This window comes from Oncorhynchus tshawytscha, linkage group LG06 (genome assembly GCF_018296145.1).
Source record: "Oncorhynchus tshawytscha isolate Ot180627B linkage group LG06, Otsh_v2.0, whole genome shotgun sequence".
In the NCBI taxonomy this organism is placed as follows: Eukaryota; Metazoa; Chordata; class Actinopteri; order Salmoniformes; family Salmonidae; genus Oncorhynchus; species Oncorhynchus tshawytscha.
The window spans coordinates 45,327,747-45,343,850 of record NC_056434.1 but is presented as its reverse complement, the minus strand read 5'-3'; the positions used below and the strand labels follow the sequence as shown (position 1 = coordinate 45,343,850).

Below are 16,104 nucleotides of genomic sequence, written 5' to 3'. Positions count from 1 at the left end.
TAGAGCAGTTTTGGGGCTGTTGCTGGGCAACACGGACTTTCAACTCCCTCCAAAGATTTTCTATGGAGATCTGGAGACTGGCTAGGCTACTCCAGGACCTTGAAATGCTTCTTATGAAGCCACTCCTTCGTTGCCCGGGCGGTGTGTTTGGGATCATTGTCATGCTGAAAGACCCAGCCACGTTTCATCTTCAATGCCCTTGCTGATGGAAGGAGGTTTTCACTCAAAATCTCACGATACATGGCCCCATTCATTCTTTCCTTTACACGGATCAGTGGTCATGGTCCCTTTGCAGAAAAACAGCCCCAAAGCATGATGTTTCCACCCCCATGCTTCACAGTAGGTATGGTGTTCTTTAGATGCAACTCAGCATTCTTTGTCCTCCAAACACGATGAGTTGAGTTTTTACCAAAAAGTTATATTTTGATTTTATCTGACCATATGACATTTTCCCAATCTTCTTCTGGATCATCCAAATGCTCTCTAGCAAACTTCAGACGGGCCTGGACATGTACTGGCTTAAGCAGGGGGACACGTCTGGCACTGCAGGATTTGAGTCCCTAGTGGCGTAGTGTGTTACTGATGGTAGGCTTTGTTACTTTGGTCCCAGCTCTCTGCAGGTCATTCACTAGGTCCTCCGTGTGGTTCTGGGATTTTTGCTCGCCGTTCTTGTGATCATTTTGATCCCATGGGGTGAGATCTTGCGTGGAGCCCCAGATCGAGGGAGATTATCAATGGTCTTGTATGTCTTCCATTTCCTAATAATTCCTCCCACAGTTGATTTCTTCAAACCAAGCTGTTTACCTATTGCAGATTCAGTCTTCCCAGCGTGGTGCAGGTCTACAATTTTGTTTCTGGTGTCCTTTGACAGCTCTTTGGTCTTGGCCATAGTGGAGTTTGGAGTGTGACTGTTTGAGGTTGTGGACAGGTGTCTTTTATACTGATAACAAGTTCAAACAGGTGCCATTAATACAGGTAACGAGTGAAGGACAGAGGAGCCTCTTAAAGAAGAAGTTACAGGTCTGTGAGAGTCAGAAATCTTGCTTGTTTGTAGGTGACCAAATACTTATTTTCCACCATAATTTGCAAATAAATTCATTAAAAATCCTACAATGTGATTTTCCTGATTTTTTTTCTCATTTTGTCATCATAGAAAATTACAGGCCTCTCATCTTTTTAAGTGGGAGAACTTGCACAATTGTTGGCTGACTAAATACTTTTTTGCCCCACTGTATATGATATTATTCATATCTTTATCTTAAACCCCTTTCACACTATCGTACTGACCCAAACCAAGCTGCCTCTGAAGTTTTCTTTTTAAACTGTCATTTCCAGCACAGTTGAGCAACTATGGTGGATACGTAACCAGTCCAGAACACTTTTTATTTATTTTATTTAACTACACACTACAGCATCGTCTAGCTGGGTTCGGCTCAGTACTGTGAAAAGCCCTTGATTGTTGTTAATGTCAGGCATTATCAGTAAAATTGAGTAGGTAATAGTTTGAGGCGTACGTTGGTAGGTTGAAGCGTACATGTACACATCTGTGTCTGTGTTTATGCATGATGTAAAATAAAAAATGAACCATTGCACAACAGTATTACAAAAACCGCCACACATGCCTCTATATGGGAAACAGCCACCCCCTCATACATACACGTTATAGAGATTGGATGCCAGATGGGTTTCCTCAGACAACGTCATGGCAGATGCAGAGTAACCACCTCCAGCCCCAGGCACTGTTCTCCTCTACGTGTTGTTATCACTACCTCATGGTCCCACTCCCAGGTCCACACCAGAATACCTTTCCTTACCATACATACCAAACACCCACCATTATTCAATGATGTATGTTAAGTGATGTTTATTTCACCTTGCTAGGGGAAATGTTTACATAGCAACGCAGAGATTGGCTTGTCTCAAGGAGGTTTTAGTGAACGGTAGCATGGGGAGCATTATGGCAGACATCCACACAGCCATCTATGATAACGTAGGCTAAAGTACGAAAGGAGAGCGAATAAACTCCCATATTCTTCAATACAGACCAGATCACTAATAACTCACATTGGCAGGCACAGTATAGCCTATGTACAGTATACAAAGTGATTTGTGTGGACAGAAGACAATGGATGGAGAGTAGAACTGACAGACGGCCGGCCATTAGAGGTGTGAGGATACTCTTGTGACACCTACTGGTCTGCATAGTTTCAATTTCCATCCTTTTGAGCGGCTCATAGAAAAGCTGGAATAAGGGAGATACTTTGCAGATGATGAAAATATATGACAATTGGTCTCAGATATGAAATGTACTGAAAATGAATAAAAATGCTATGATGCCCCAGTGAAACATCACAATAGCTTATGTCTGTATCAAAAGTCGTTTGTAATACTGTTCTATTAATGTATTATCTAATTTCAGTGTTTTAATGGGTTGGACATGGACCTTATAGATAGACCTATGGTACTATCCATTAGTAAATATGTATTGATCTGAAATTGAACAGTCTGCCTAAATGAATTATCACATACTGTAGCTACATTTGATTCACTTCCAGATATCTCACGTGACTTTTACACTTGAGATTAATATAATTCCATTACAATAATAAGTTGTGCTAAAAACAAACAAAAGATAACTATTGTAAAATATATTGTGTCTGTAAAATGTATATAGTATGTATAAGATGGAAGTAGAAACATATTAGTTTAGTCAAGTTAGGTGAGGGGTGGTAGGGTTAAGGGACAATAGTAAAGGAAAATATATAAACAAATATATATATATATATATACACAGTTCCAGTCAAAAGTTCAGTTTTTTTCTACATTGCAGAATAATAGTGAAGACGTCAAACTTTGAAATAACACATATGGAATCATGTAGTATGAAAAAAGTGTGAAACAAATCAATATATATTTTATATTTGAGATTCTTCAAAGTAGCCACCTTTTGCCTTGACAGCTTTGCACACTCTTGGCATTCTCTCAACCAGCTTCAAGAGGTAGTCACCTGGAATGCATTTCAATTAACAGGTGTACCTTGTTGAAAGTTAATTTGTGTAATTTCTTTCCTTCTTAATACGTTTGAGCCAATCAAAACTATCAAGCACTATGATGAAACTGGCTCTCATGAGGACCACCACAGGAAAGGAAGACCCAGTTAACTCTGCTGCATAGGATAAGTTCATTAGAGTTACCAGCCTCAGAAATTGCAGCCCAAATAAATGATTTAAGTAACAAACACATCTCAATGTCAACTGTTCAGAGGAGACTGTGTGGACACTAGACCGGTGGAAATCTGTCCTTTGGTCTGATGAGTCCAAATTTGCTGTGTCTTTGTGAGATGCAGAGTAGGTGAACAGATGATCTCTGCATGTGTAGTTTCCACCGTGAAGTATGGAGGAGGAGGTGTAATGGTGTGGGGGTGCTTTGCTGGTGACACTGTCTGTGATTTATTTAGAATTCAAGGCACACTTAACCAGCATGTATTATTTCATAGTTTTTATGTTTTCACTATTATTCTATACAATGTAGAAAATAGTGAAAATAAAGAAAAATCCTTGAACGAGTAGGTGTGTCAATTACAGACAATTATATAGATGAAGCCACAATCTATATGTAATATTAAAGCCGATCTATTCCCTAAAGATAAAATAAATCATGCACTTTCAAATAAACTATAATTCTTTCAGCGTCAAACGTAACTAATTGAGACATGGTTTTGATATACCAAACGTACCCCAATTACCATTAATACAATGTTTTACGCAAAGAAAAGACACACAATTGTTATGAGCGCGCTGATGTAATTAACTTGTGAGATCCACGGCTGTGCAAACATTGGCCGACAGCTTTCCTGCGTCTCATCAAGAATGTCAAACGCTCCTCGGTCACAGGCTCACAGCGGCCACTGGTAGGAATGTCTGGGTTTTGTTTAAACTCTGCTGCTTTCATCGCTTCAATCTATTCGTTTCAATGCTGCGCTTCGCTATTTCCCGGACCCCGAGAATGAGCCTACTCCCTTAACTCATCACTCAAGCCACCTATCACCGCTTTCCTCTCAAATCCGTGTAACTATAGGTACTGAAGCAGTGCCATCGAACTTCAAAACCCGCCCGTCTGGGATGGATTCACCGCGGTTTCTCACACAATTTCTACCAAGTGTCAGGGCTAAATAGTTTGCAGGTATTTATTTTCGTGGGGACTGTGGTGAGAGAATTTATACTCCTATATTTTGTTTCCTTTTATAGGTGGAATAAAGAACTTCGCACCAGAACATATATTATGGGAATGTATATGCATTTGCTGCTTTTGCAGTATTTGGTTTCGAGTTTTATGTGCAATGCTCTCGCTTTCGTCGAAGAACCCACAGATAAGCATGCGAAGTCGGATGGATATTGCGGCAGGATTTTACGGGCACAGACACAGGGTACACGGAGAGATGGCTACAATGAGTTTCGGCTAAGAGTAGAGGGGGACCCCGAAAACTACCAACCTGCTAGCATCTACAGAGGTATGCAACTAGAGCACATTTTACTTAGTTACTTACTTGGCTTTTGTTATATCCACCAAATTGAAGTGGCTTTGAAATGACAACTATCAGAAAGTAGCTTACTCCAGTAGCCTAACACCAAAGTCAAGTTTAAGTTCCGTGCACAAGTGACTTCATTTCGTAAATGTAGCCAACCAGAGTAGGCTACTTATCACACCTCATTATGTCACTTGAAATACAAAACATATAGGTACAGTTGGAAATTTACAGGGGGTGGGGTTGGTCCAACTCAAGGTGTCATAAAACAAATGCACAACCCCTCCCCAATGCAGTGTTCATTTTGGCACTCTTTAAAAACATTTTTTTTAGTCTAGTCTTAGTCATTTTGACAAAAATAGCCTTAAGTCTGAGTCAGATTTGTCATTTAAATAATGATTTAGTCTTATTGTCAAAATAGCACAAACAGTGTCCCATTTTAGTCAACAAAATGCCCTTTCATTTTAGTCACATCACATTTGTATTGCCTCCATTAATTTATAGTAAACATAAATCACTGACTTCCATTTGATCAAAAATACATAGCCTTGTCCTACCGACATATTCTTCTGCATAACATCATATTTTCTTCCAAAGCATAACGCATTTTCTTCCCAACAGCAGAAATATGACCGACAAGTAAATAATATATAACAATTATCTGGCCATGTACGGGGACCTAATTCAACCTACCTTGATATTGCATATTACATACAAAACAAGCACACACACAAGCAGAGAGAGTGGGAGAGTAGTACAATCACCAGATGCAAAGTAATATGGGTTGCACCTCTGTCACTCAGTTGTCATTGTTATCAACGTTCCACAGACGTTGCAGCCACATTGATGTCCAAAAGTAGAATGGGGCTAATGACTTTGAACTGGAGCTAATGACTGTTTCGCCCAGTGATGTCGTGGAGTCACTAAACCTGAGTCAGAATCGAGTTCCAGGTACCTTGTGTTCGAGTCAGATTAAATAATGAGTCACCAATGGTCGAATCACGAGTCAAGTCACAAGTCCCTATGGCTGAAGTCCTCGTGCTTGAGTCCTGGTCCAAGTGTTCAAGTCTGAGTCTCTGGGTCCACATTAATTCAAAATAAAGTTATTTACCCAGTCAGATATAGTTTAGTGGGATTTAGTCAATAAATTGTTCACTATCCATTTCCCTTTCTTTCCATGCCACCAAGGCCACGTTCAGTTGGAAAACATACCTGAAATTCTATTAACAGAGCTATCATTATTCCTTATTCAAAATGTCAGAGAGGCATGTTTGTTCTACATAGAATATTTCTATCCGAACGTTCCTAACCGTTGCTTCCTGCTTAACGCGCCCCGTGTTTTTAGCTATAGCTAGCTAATGAGGTAACAACTGAACAAGGTGTTGCCTAAACAAATAGTTAACTGTCCGGTCAGCAAGTAGCCTAGTTTTTGAAAAGCCCGGTATACGCTTTATGAATGTAAAATACACAATAGAAAGAAAAAAATGTAGCGCCGGTATTGTGGGTTATACGAGGGAGACTTGGTTAGTATGTTGGTTACAGAACCTGGCTATGAAATACAGTGGGAAAAGTGTGAGGGTTGAGTGAGACTACAAATTCAACAACTTTTCTATACTCAAGGGAGTATTGTATTGTTTTATTTTCCTAAAGCAGCTTGTGCTTCTTAACTAGGCAATGGGTAACTAACTAGAAGTCTGGTGGTGACTTAGTTATTTACATGGAAGCAAGCATTGCCTGCGCGATATGTGTATTCGGAGCCTGTATGCCCACACTCATCGCTTGCTCGCCTGCAGCTCACCAGCTGATGTAGGCTAGGGTGAGTGTGCCACGTCCTTCCCACTGCTGAACAGAACTGTGCTGCTAATATGAATTGTGCTTAATACTGAAAATCTCTCCAAAAACTTTTGTCCATTCCATTTAGTAGTCAATGTTAGTCAACTGAAATTATTTCTATTTTTGTTTAGTTGTAGTTTTTTTCTGGTTCTATTTAGCAGTTCTAGTCATGTCAATTGAGAAATCGTTGTTTGAGCAATATTTTGGTCACTTTTTGTTGACACAAATACTGCCCCAATGTAAAAAGAAAAAAAAGGTTTTCACATAACCCTCCCCTTGCACTTTAGCATGCTTTTGTGGCACAGTCAATGCCAAGCAGGGCTATGGGCCAGAAGGTTGCGGGTTCGCCGACCACCGTGGACGCACGCACTCTCTCTGCCTGTTTCACTACACTAAGATAAAAGTCGACTGCAGACAATGATCAGCAAGGGGGAAATCAGATTTTCAACATTTTGATGCCATATGTATAATTATATAAAATATATGCAATGAATTTTCCACAAATTTCCTGTTCCAATGGACCACACAACCAATAAACAAAGCATAACGACTCCGGCACTTTACATTTTTAAACATCACAATAAATAGACTGTGAACCTCGAAAAACAGAAAATACCCCCTTCCCTATCTTGTAGGCCTACCCAGTATTAAATGCTTTTAAATATTTTGATGTTTTGTAACGGATGTCTCTTTCCATTCATCAAATGGCCACTGCACATTTTGGATTGATTGATTTGATTTGTCAGTCATTTTTTGTTGTCTTTTTTTAGATATGCACATATTTTTTTTTTTAGATATGCACATTTTACGTATTTTCTACCAGCATGTCACATGTGCAACCAGAGGGAAGACAAGTCTAGACCACCGTTACTCCACACACAGAGACGCATACAAAGCTCTCCCTCACCCCCCATTTGGCAAATCTGACTATAATTCAATTCTCCTGATTTCTGCTTACAAGAAAAAAATAAAGCAGGAAGTACCAGTGACTCGCTTAATATGGAAGTGGTCAGATGACACTGATGCTATGCTACAGGAGTGTTTTGCTAGTGCAGATTGGAATAAGTTCCAGGATTCATCCAATGTCATTGAGGAGTATACCACCTCAGTCACCGGCTTCATCAATAAGTGCATTGAAGACTTCATCCCCACAGTGAACGTACGTACATTTCAGAAACAGAGGCCATGGATTACAGGCCACATCCGCTATACACTTATAAGAAATCCCGCTATGCCCTCAGATGAACCCACTATGCCCTCAGATGAACCATCAAACAGGCAAAGCGTCAATACAGGACTAAGATTGAATCCTACTACACCGACTCTGACGTTCGTCGGATGTGGCTTGCAAACTATTACGGACTACAAAGGGAAGCACAGCCGAGAGCTGCCCAGTGACGCTAGCCTACCAGACGAGCTAAATGCCTTTTATGCTTGCTTCGAGGCAAGCAACACTGAAGCATGCATGAGAGAACCAGCTGTTCAGGACGACTGTGATCACGCACTCCGTAGCCGATGTGAGATACTTTTTGAAATGTTTTTTAAAATTTGATTTAACTAGGCAAGTTTAAAGCCGCAGGGCCAGATGGATTACCAGGACTTGTACTGGCAAGTGTCTTCACTGACATTTTCAAACTCTCCTGGACGGAGTCTGTAATACCTACATGTTTCAAAAGACCACCATAGTCCCTGTGCCCAAGAAAGTGAAGGTAACCTGTTTAAATGATTACCACTCCGTAGCACTCACGTCGGTAGCCATGAAGTGCTTTGAAAGGCTGGTCATGACTCACATCAACACCACCATGATGGAAACCCTAGACCTACATCAATTTGCATACTGCCCCAACAGATCCACAGATGACGTAATCTCAATCGCATTCCACACTGCTCTTTCCCACCTGGACAAAAGGAACACCTATGTGAGAATGCTGTTCATTGACTACAGCTCAGTATTCAACACCATAATACCCACAAAGCTCTTCACTAAGCTAAGGACCCTGGGCCTAAACAACTGGATCTGCAACTGGATCCTGGACTTCCTGACGCCCCCCTCCCCCAGGTAGTAAGTGTAGGCAACAACACATCTGCTATGCTGATCCTCAACACTGGGGTCCCTCAGGGGTGTGTGCTTAGTCCCCTCCTGTACTCCCTGTTCACCCATGACTGCATGGCCAAGCACAACTCCAACACCATCATTAAGTTTGCTGACGACACAACAGTGGTAGGTCTGATCACAGACAATGATGAGACAGACTGAAGGGAGGAGGTCAGAGACCTGGCAGTATGGTGCCAGGACAACAACCTCTCCCTCAATGTGAGCAAGACAAAGGAGCTGATCGTGGATTATAGGAAAAGGAGGGCAGGACAGGCCCCCATTAACATCGGGGCTGAAGTGGAGCGGGTTGAGAGTTTCAAGTTCCTTGGTGTCCACATCACCAATGAACTATCATGGTCTAAATACATAAAGACAGTTGTGAAGAGGGCACGACAACACCTTTTCCCCTCAGGACACTGAAAAGATTAGGCAGGATCCCAAGATCCTCAAAAAGTTCTACAGCTGCACCATCGAGAGCAACTGGTTGCATCTTCATCCCAGGATGGCCCAAAAATTGTCAAAGATATGTTTTTACACTGCTGCTACTCACTGTTTATTATCCATGCGTAGTCACTTTACAAATTACCTCGACTAACCTGTGCCTCTGCACATTGACTCGGTACCGATACCCCGTTTTTATATAGTATCGTTATTGTTATGTACTTTTCTTTTGTTACTATTGGATTTCCAAATTTTTAAACTTTAAAAACAAAAAACTTTTAGTTTATTTAGTAAATATTTTCTTAACTCTATTTACTTGAACTGCACTGTTGGTTAAGGGCTTGTAAGTAAAGCATTTTACGGTAAGGTGAAATGCGACAAAGGCGTGAACCATGATGTGGAGGCATAATCAAAGTGACACTGGACTAGCGCACTTGCCATTGGGGTGTATATAGCTAGGTTTCCATCCAATTGGTCAAAGATTTTCGTGCAAATATTAAAAAATTTGCATAATAACAATATGCGCATTTGCGAGTTGTTTCCATGCTGTTTAATTAGTGGGCTACCATCGTGAAAGGTATGGGAAAAAAATATAAATGCAACATGTAGTGTGGGTCCCATGTTTCATGAGCTGAAATAAAGATCCCCCAAATTTTCCAGACACACAAAGCTTATTTCTCTCAAATTTAGTGCACAAACCTGTTTACATCCCTGGTAGTGAGCATTTCTCCTTTCCCAAAATAATCCTTCCACCTAACAGGTGTGGCATATTAAGAAGCTGATTAAACAGCATGATTATTACACAGGTGCACCTTGTTCTGGGTACAATAAAAGGCCATTCTAAAATGTGCAGTTTTGTCACACAACACAATGCCACAGATGTCTCAAGTTTTGAAGGATCCTGCAACTGGCATGCTGACTGCAGGAATTTCCACCAGGGCTGTTGCCGGAGAATTGAATGTTTATTTCTCTACCATAAGCCACATTCAATGTCATTTTAGAGAATTTGGCAGTACGTCCACAAGGCCTCACAACCACAGACCACGTGTAACCATGCCAGCCCAGGATTTCCACATTTGGCTTCTTCACCTGCTGGATCTTCTGAGACCAGCCACCCGGACAGCTGATGAAACTGAGGAGTATTTCTGTCTGTAATAAAGCCCTTTTGTGTGGAAAAACTTATTCTGATTGGATGGGCCTGGCTCCACAGTGGGTGGCCCTGGCTCACCCATACCTTTGTCCCTGCCCAGTCATGTGAAATTATAGGACAAATTGGGAGAATGATGATCTGGAAGTGACACCGCATCTCAGTATCAGAACTTAAATTACAGCCAGACTGGCCTGCTAATGTTCCTTTCTAAACCTTATAAATGGTTGAGAGTAGACCCACAGCAGATCCAAATGTAATGAAACATTAAAATCACAGGGATTTATGGCTGTTATTCAAATGACATTTTCACTGCAGCCTAGAGTCTGATTTTGTACTCAAAAACAATAATGCAATTCTTCATTGTATTGTCCCCAAATAAGATAAATTGACTCAATTGTTGCTAAAATGGGAAGAGGTTTGTTCATGATCAGGCGTTGCTCTGCTTTCTTGACCTCTAAATCAACCAGACAGGTTCTACAGGTTCTAGTTGGCGCACCTGGACTACTTGTCACGTTCGTAGTAACGATGAGACCAAGGCACTGCGTGATTTGAAAACATTCTTCTTTATTTACGAAGAACACTAACAAAATGACCGTGACGCTAATAATAACGAGGGCTGACATGAAACTACACAGACAATAACCCACAAACCAAAATGGCAACCTAAATAGGATCCCCAATCAGAGACAATGATAAACAGCTGTCTCTGATTGGGAACCAATTCAGGCCACCATAGACCTACATTTACCTAGACAATCCCAAAACCCATAGATATACAAAAAAACCCTAGCCAAGACAAAAACACACATACCACCCTCGTCACATCCTAACCTAACCAAAATAGTAAAGAAAACAAAGATAACTAAGGTCAGGGCGTGACACTACTGCCCAGTTGAATGGTCATGTGCGGCAAAAAGGACATACAGTTGAAGTCGGAAGTTTACATACACTTTGGTTGGAGTCATTAAAACTCATTTTTTCAACCACTCCACAAATGTCTTGTTAAACAAACTATAATTTTGACAAGTTGGTTAGGACAGCTACTTTGTGCATGACACAAGTCATTTTTCCAACAATTGTTTACAGACAGATTATTTACATACACTAAGTTGACTGTTCCTTTAAACAGCTTGGAAAATTGGAGGGGTACCTGTGTATGTATTTCAAGTCCTACCTTCAAACTCAGTGCCTCTTTGCTTGACATCATGGGAAAATCAAAAGAATGTTGTGAAAATGCAAATCAATCCCAGAACAACAGCAAAGGTCCTTGTGAAGATGCTGGAGGAAACAAAGTATCTATATCAACAGTAAAACGAGTCCTATATCGACATAACCTGAAAGGCCGCTCAGCAAGGAAGATGCCACTGCTCCAAAACCACCATAAAAAAGCCAGACTATGGTTTTGCAACTGCACATGGGGACAAAGATCATACTTTTTGGAGAAATGTCCTCTGGTCAAATGAAACAAAAATATAACTGTTTGACCATAATGGCCATCGTTAAATTTGGAGGAAATAGGGTGATGCTTGCAAGCTGAAGAACACCATCCCAACCGTGAAGCACGGAGGTGGCAGCATCATGTTGTGGGGTGCTTTGAGGCAGGAGGGACTGGTGCACTTTACAAAATAGATGCCATCTTGAGGATGGGAAGTTATGGAAGCAACATCTTAAGACATCAGTTCAAGCTTGGTTGGAAATAGGTCTCCAAATGGACAATGACCCCAGCATACTTCCAAAGTTGTGTCAAAATGGCTTAAGGACAGCAAAGTCAAGGTATTGGAGTGGCCATCACAAAGCCCTGACCTCAATCCCATAGAAAATTTGTGGGCAGAACTGAAAAAGAGTGGGCTAGCAAGGAGGCCTACAAGCTTGACTCAGTTACACCAGCTCTGTCAGGAGGAATGGGCCAAAATTCCCCCAACTTATTGTGGGAAGCTTGTGGAAGACCACCCGACACGTTTGACCCAAGTTAAACAATTTAAAGGCAAATACTAATTGAGTGTATATAAACTTCTGACCCACTAGGAATGTGATGAAAGAAATAAAAGGTGAAATAAATCTTCTCTCTACTATTATTCTGACATTTTGCATTCTTAAAATAACGTGGTGATCCTAACTGACCTAAGACAGGGAATTTTTGCTACGATTAAATGTCAGGATTTGTGAAAAACTGAGTTTAAATGTATTTGGCTAAGGTGAATGTAAACTTCCGACTTCAACTGTAGGTAAATTGAAGTTGTTCCCGAACAAAGCAGCACATATCACACTTAGATGTACACAGAGGGAAAGTGTCAGTAACATCCATGTCAGTCTCTCTTACGTTTGGTTTTGTACACCCCTTCACACAGCTGAAAATTCAATATTTTTGTAATGGAAAATATTTTTCGCAGCAGTTTATTTGGTACAATGATTCTCTTCACTATAGTTGCTTGTTTTGTCACAAACTGAAATGTAGCGAACTATTAGAATTCTAGCAACCAGGAAATGGCCCACATCATGTAGTTGGCTCCACCAGCTGAGTTTGTTTCTCTCTTCTCAGTACCTTGGAGGGTCTGCCCTTGGGATGGGACTACTTACTTTATCTTTGCCCTATATTCTCTTAACTCCCCTCCTTTCCTGTTTCCAGTGACTCTGTACGCCTCCAGTCCCTCCTATTTTAGAGGCTTTACACTCATCGCTCTGAAGGAGGGGACGGAAGGAACCAGAGACGACCACTATGCTGGCAAATTCCAGGTAATATACTGTGCATGTTTTCTGTGCTCATATTTGAGTAATTATCTTTGTATTACAAAATCACCACAAAAAAGAGTCAATACAATCCTCCTAAAACCTCAGTAAGAACAGCTAAACGAAAGAGTTGACTCTTTCGCTCAACTTGCGATGAAAATACACAACCTACTGAGTGAGAGAGTTCTCCAACAGTGAGAACAAACATCCTTAACTACCTCATAATGTAAAAAGGAACAAACCATCCCACAACCTGCTTTGCTTCAGCCCACACTGGCTCCTTCGTCTCCTTGAGTGTGTAACCGTTTTCTACTCTCAAGGTTTGAATCCCATTTTCATTGGCATCTTCAAATGTCCCTAATGCCACCCAAAATAGATAATCAAATACATTCAATATGCATTATGGTCCTGTTGAGGTCATGACATGATTATTACAATCGCATTACTACTGACTTGTTTTTAGGTCTTTGTAGAAGTTGTTGTCAATAATGTTACATTTCATTAAATATCAAGCAAACCATTCACAGCTGGGGGGGCAAGCCTGCAGCCCGCCCAATGCATTGACGGTGTCTCTCAATAGTAGCCACCATTTATTTGTATATTTGAGTGATATAAAATAAAAGTGTACTATTTATTGCCTGACAGGTATGTATAGTTTAGGTTAATTTTCCATCCATTGTGGGCTCTGCCCGTCAAACAGAAGAAGGGCAAATTTGCCTGTGTATCGCTAAGCTAGAAATTGATAACAACCTATTGTAAAGTGGGACTGATTGTCATCATTTAATTGCACAAATAATTGACAAATGATTCAATGAGATCAGCATGACACAGCACATCTGATTTCCCATCCTAATGAACATCTGCTGGGAGATGTGCAAAAAACGGCCTCATTCATTTTAAATAAAACTAAAGTATGTGTAGATAAAGTTAGTAAAATAACCTAACCCTCCTCGCTCTTATTTATCTAGGCCAGAGAAGTTATTACCCAGGGAAGCAAGGGAAGCAAACTAAGTTTGTTTGGAGAGAGATGAGCCCAGATTAGATATAACCTTGTGTTTGCAGAGATTAAAAGCATCACTTTGTTTCTACGTTGCTATGGATAGACAGACAAGCTGACTCAGTTGCATATCTGCTCGTTAGGTCAAAGGGGGCGAGTGCATTACATGTAGCAGGGATAATACACATTAGCGGTGGATGATCTACAGTGGCAGACTCCTTTAGTGAAGGAATATTATACCACAGCAGGATATGACATAGTGAGGGGGAAATGGTCAACAGGTCAGGGGAAATATATGGTCACCTTGACCAAGTTTCAATAGCCCCCTGTGTCATAATGACCATGGCGTCTATCCTGATAAAGGTATAGTTGTACCACTCATTTAATCACATTTTTAAGAAGCAGAACTGAACTTCACACCTTTTCCAAAGGCAAAACATTTGGCCTGCTTTCTTTACAGCATCATACTGTTAGATTTGGGTATGATTGAGGAACTATCTGCCTGTAGCTCAGGACCTGAAACAATGATATGCATATTCTTGATACTATTTGAAAGGAAACTGTCACGCCCTGGTCAAAGTATTTTGTGTTTATCTTTATGTATTTGGTCAGGCCAGGGTGTGGCATGGGGTTTTTGTAATTGTGGTGTGTTTGTCTTGGGGTTTTGGTGGTGGTATTGGGATTGTAGCTTAGTGGGTTATCTAGCAAAGTCTATGGCTGTCTGGAATGGTTCTCAATCAGAGGCAGGTGCTTATCGTTGTCTCTGATTGGGAACCATATTTAGGCAGCCATATTCTTTGAGTTTGTCGTGGGTGATTGTCCTTAGTGTCCTATGTGTACTCTCGGTTAGTTTGCACTAGATAGGCTGTTTCGGTTTCGATTACGTTTATTGTTTTGTGTAGTGTTCGTGTTTCTTTTATTTGATTAAACATGAATCTCAATCGACACGCGGCAGTTTGGTCCGACTCTCCTTCATCACCACTAGAAAACCGTTACAGGAAACACTTTGAAGTTTGTGGAGATGTGAAATTACTGTAGGAGAATATAACACAATAGATCGGGATAAAGATAAAATAAACAAAAAAACATGCGTTTTTTTTTATTTTTGTTGCACCATCTTTTAAATGCAAAATAAAGGCCATACATTGAGGTATGAAGCTGGGAAAAATTTAGATGTTGTCCACAACAGGGCGACAGTGTGTGTGCAAAGTTTCTGACTGATACATTCAAGAATGAGAGAACTACATAATATGTAATATGAAGTCTCCCAATTGGCGCAGTGATCTAAGGCACTGCATCTCCTGGTTCGAATCCAGTCTATATCACATTAACAGGCCGTTATTGAGAGTCCCATAGGGCTGCGCACAATTGGCCTGTGTAGGCCGTCATTGTAAACAATTTTTTCTTAACTGACTTGCCTTGTTAAATAAACATTTTTATTTTTTTAAGTCTGCCAGGTGTCCCTCACGAGTTTGCCTAAATGTACCCAAGTGGCCGAATTGGTCAATTTACTATTTTCTACCATGTAGAATAATAGTGAAGACATCAAAACTATGAAATAACACATATGGAATCATGTAGTAACCAAAAAAAGTGTTCAACAAATCTAAATATATTTGAGATTCTTCAAAGTAGCCACCCTTTGCCTTGAGGACAGCTTTGCACACTCTTGGCATTCTCTCAACCAGCTTCATGAGGTAGTCACCTGGAATGCATTTCCATTAACATGTGTGCATTGTTAAGTTAATTTCTTTCCTTCTTAATGTGTTTGAGCCAATCAGTTGTGTTGTGACAAGGTAGAGGTGATATATAGAAAACGGCCCTATTTGGTAAAAGACCAAGTTCCATATTATGGCAAGAATGGCTCAAATAAGCAAAGAGAAACAACAGTCCATCTTTACTTTAAGAGTGTGTTTTCTGTCCAAGTGATCTCCTTTTTAAAAGCTTTTCTCACAAACCCTGCCAGCGTCAAAGCTTTTAATGGAAGGGAACAGCAGTAGTGTTACCATTACCATCTCAGCTGCTGTATTTGTATAAAGCACAGTTCATTGCTGTTTTTATTTGGGCCAGAGATTGCACGCAACTGTTATTTAGTAGCATCCTTGAGCTAGCTCTCAAGGCTGAAGCTCACTGCAGCATGACATTGATGTTCTGTTTTATTTTTTTAACATTTAAAGTCAATCTGCTAATAAAGTATACAGTAATATGAGGTATAACTCTATATATTGATTCTCTTGTACTGTAGCAAACATGTTCAGACATTTGTACTGTTTGAAAAATATCACATAATAAGATTCGATATCAGAGATTGCTTGAACATCTCTACGGGTTTCCGT

General features: G+C 40.4%; 1 protein-coding gene across 1 annotated transcript in view; it reads left to right on the top strand.

The window, feature by feature from the left end:
- The first annotated feature begins 3,876 nt into the window (after window positions 1–3,876).
- Window positions 3,877–16,104, top strand: part of LOC112252608 (spondin-1) — a 140,747-nt gene continuing 128,519 nt past the window's right edge. The window contains exons 1-2 of the mRNA XM_042323298.1: window positions 3,877–4,510; window positions 12,671–12,777. Of these exons, the coding sequence (XP_042179232.1) occupies window positions 4,282–4,510; window positions 12,671–12,777 (336 nt within the window). The 5' untranslated portion in view covers window positions 3,877–4,281. The remainder of the gene's footprint in view (window positions 4,511–12,670; window positions 12,778–16,104) is intronic.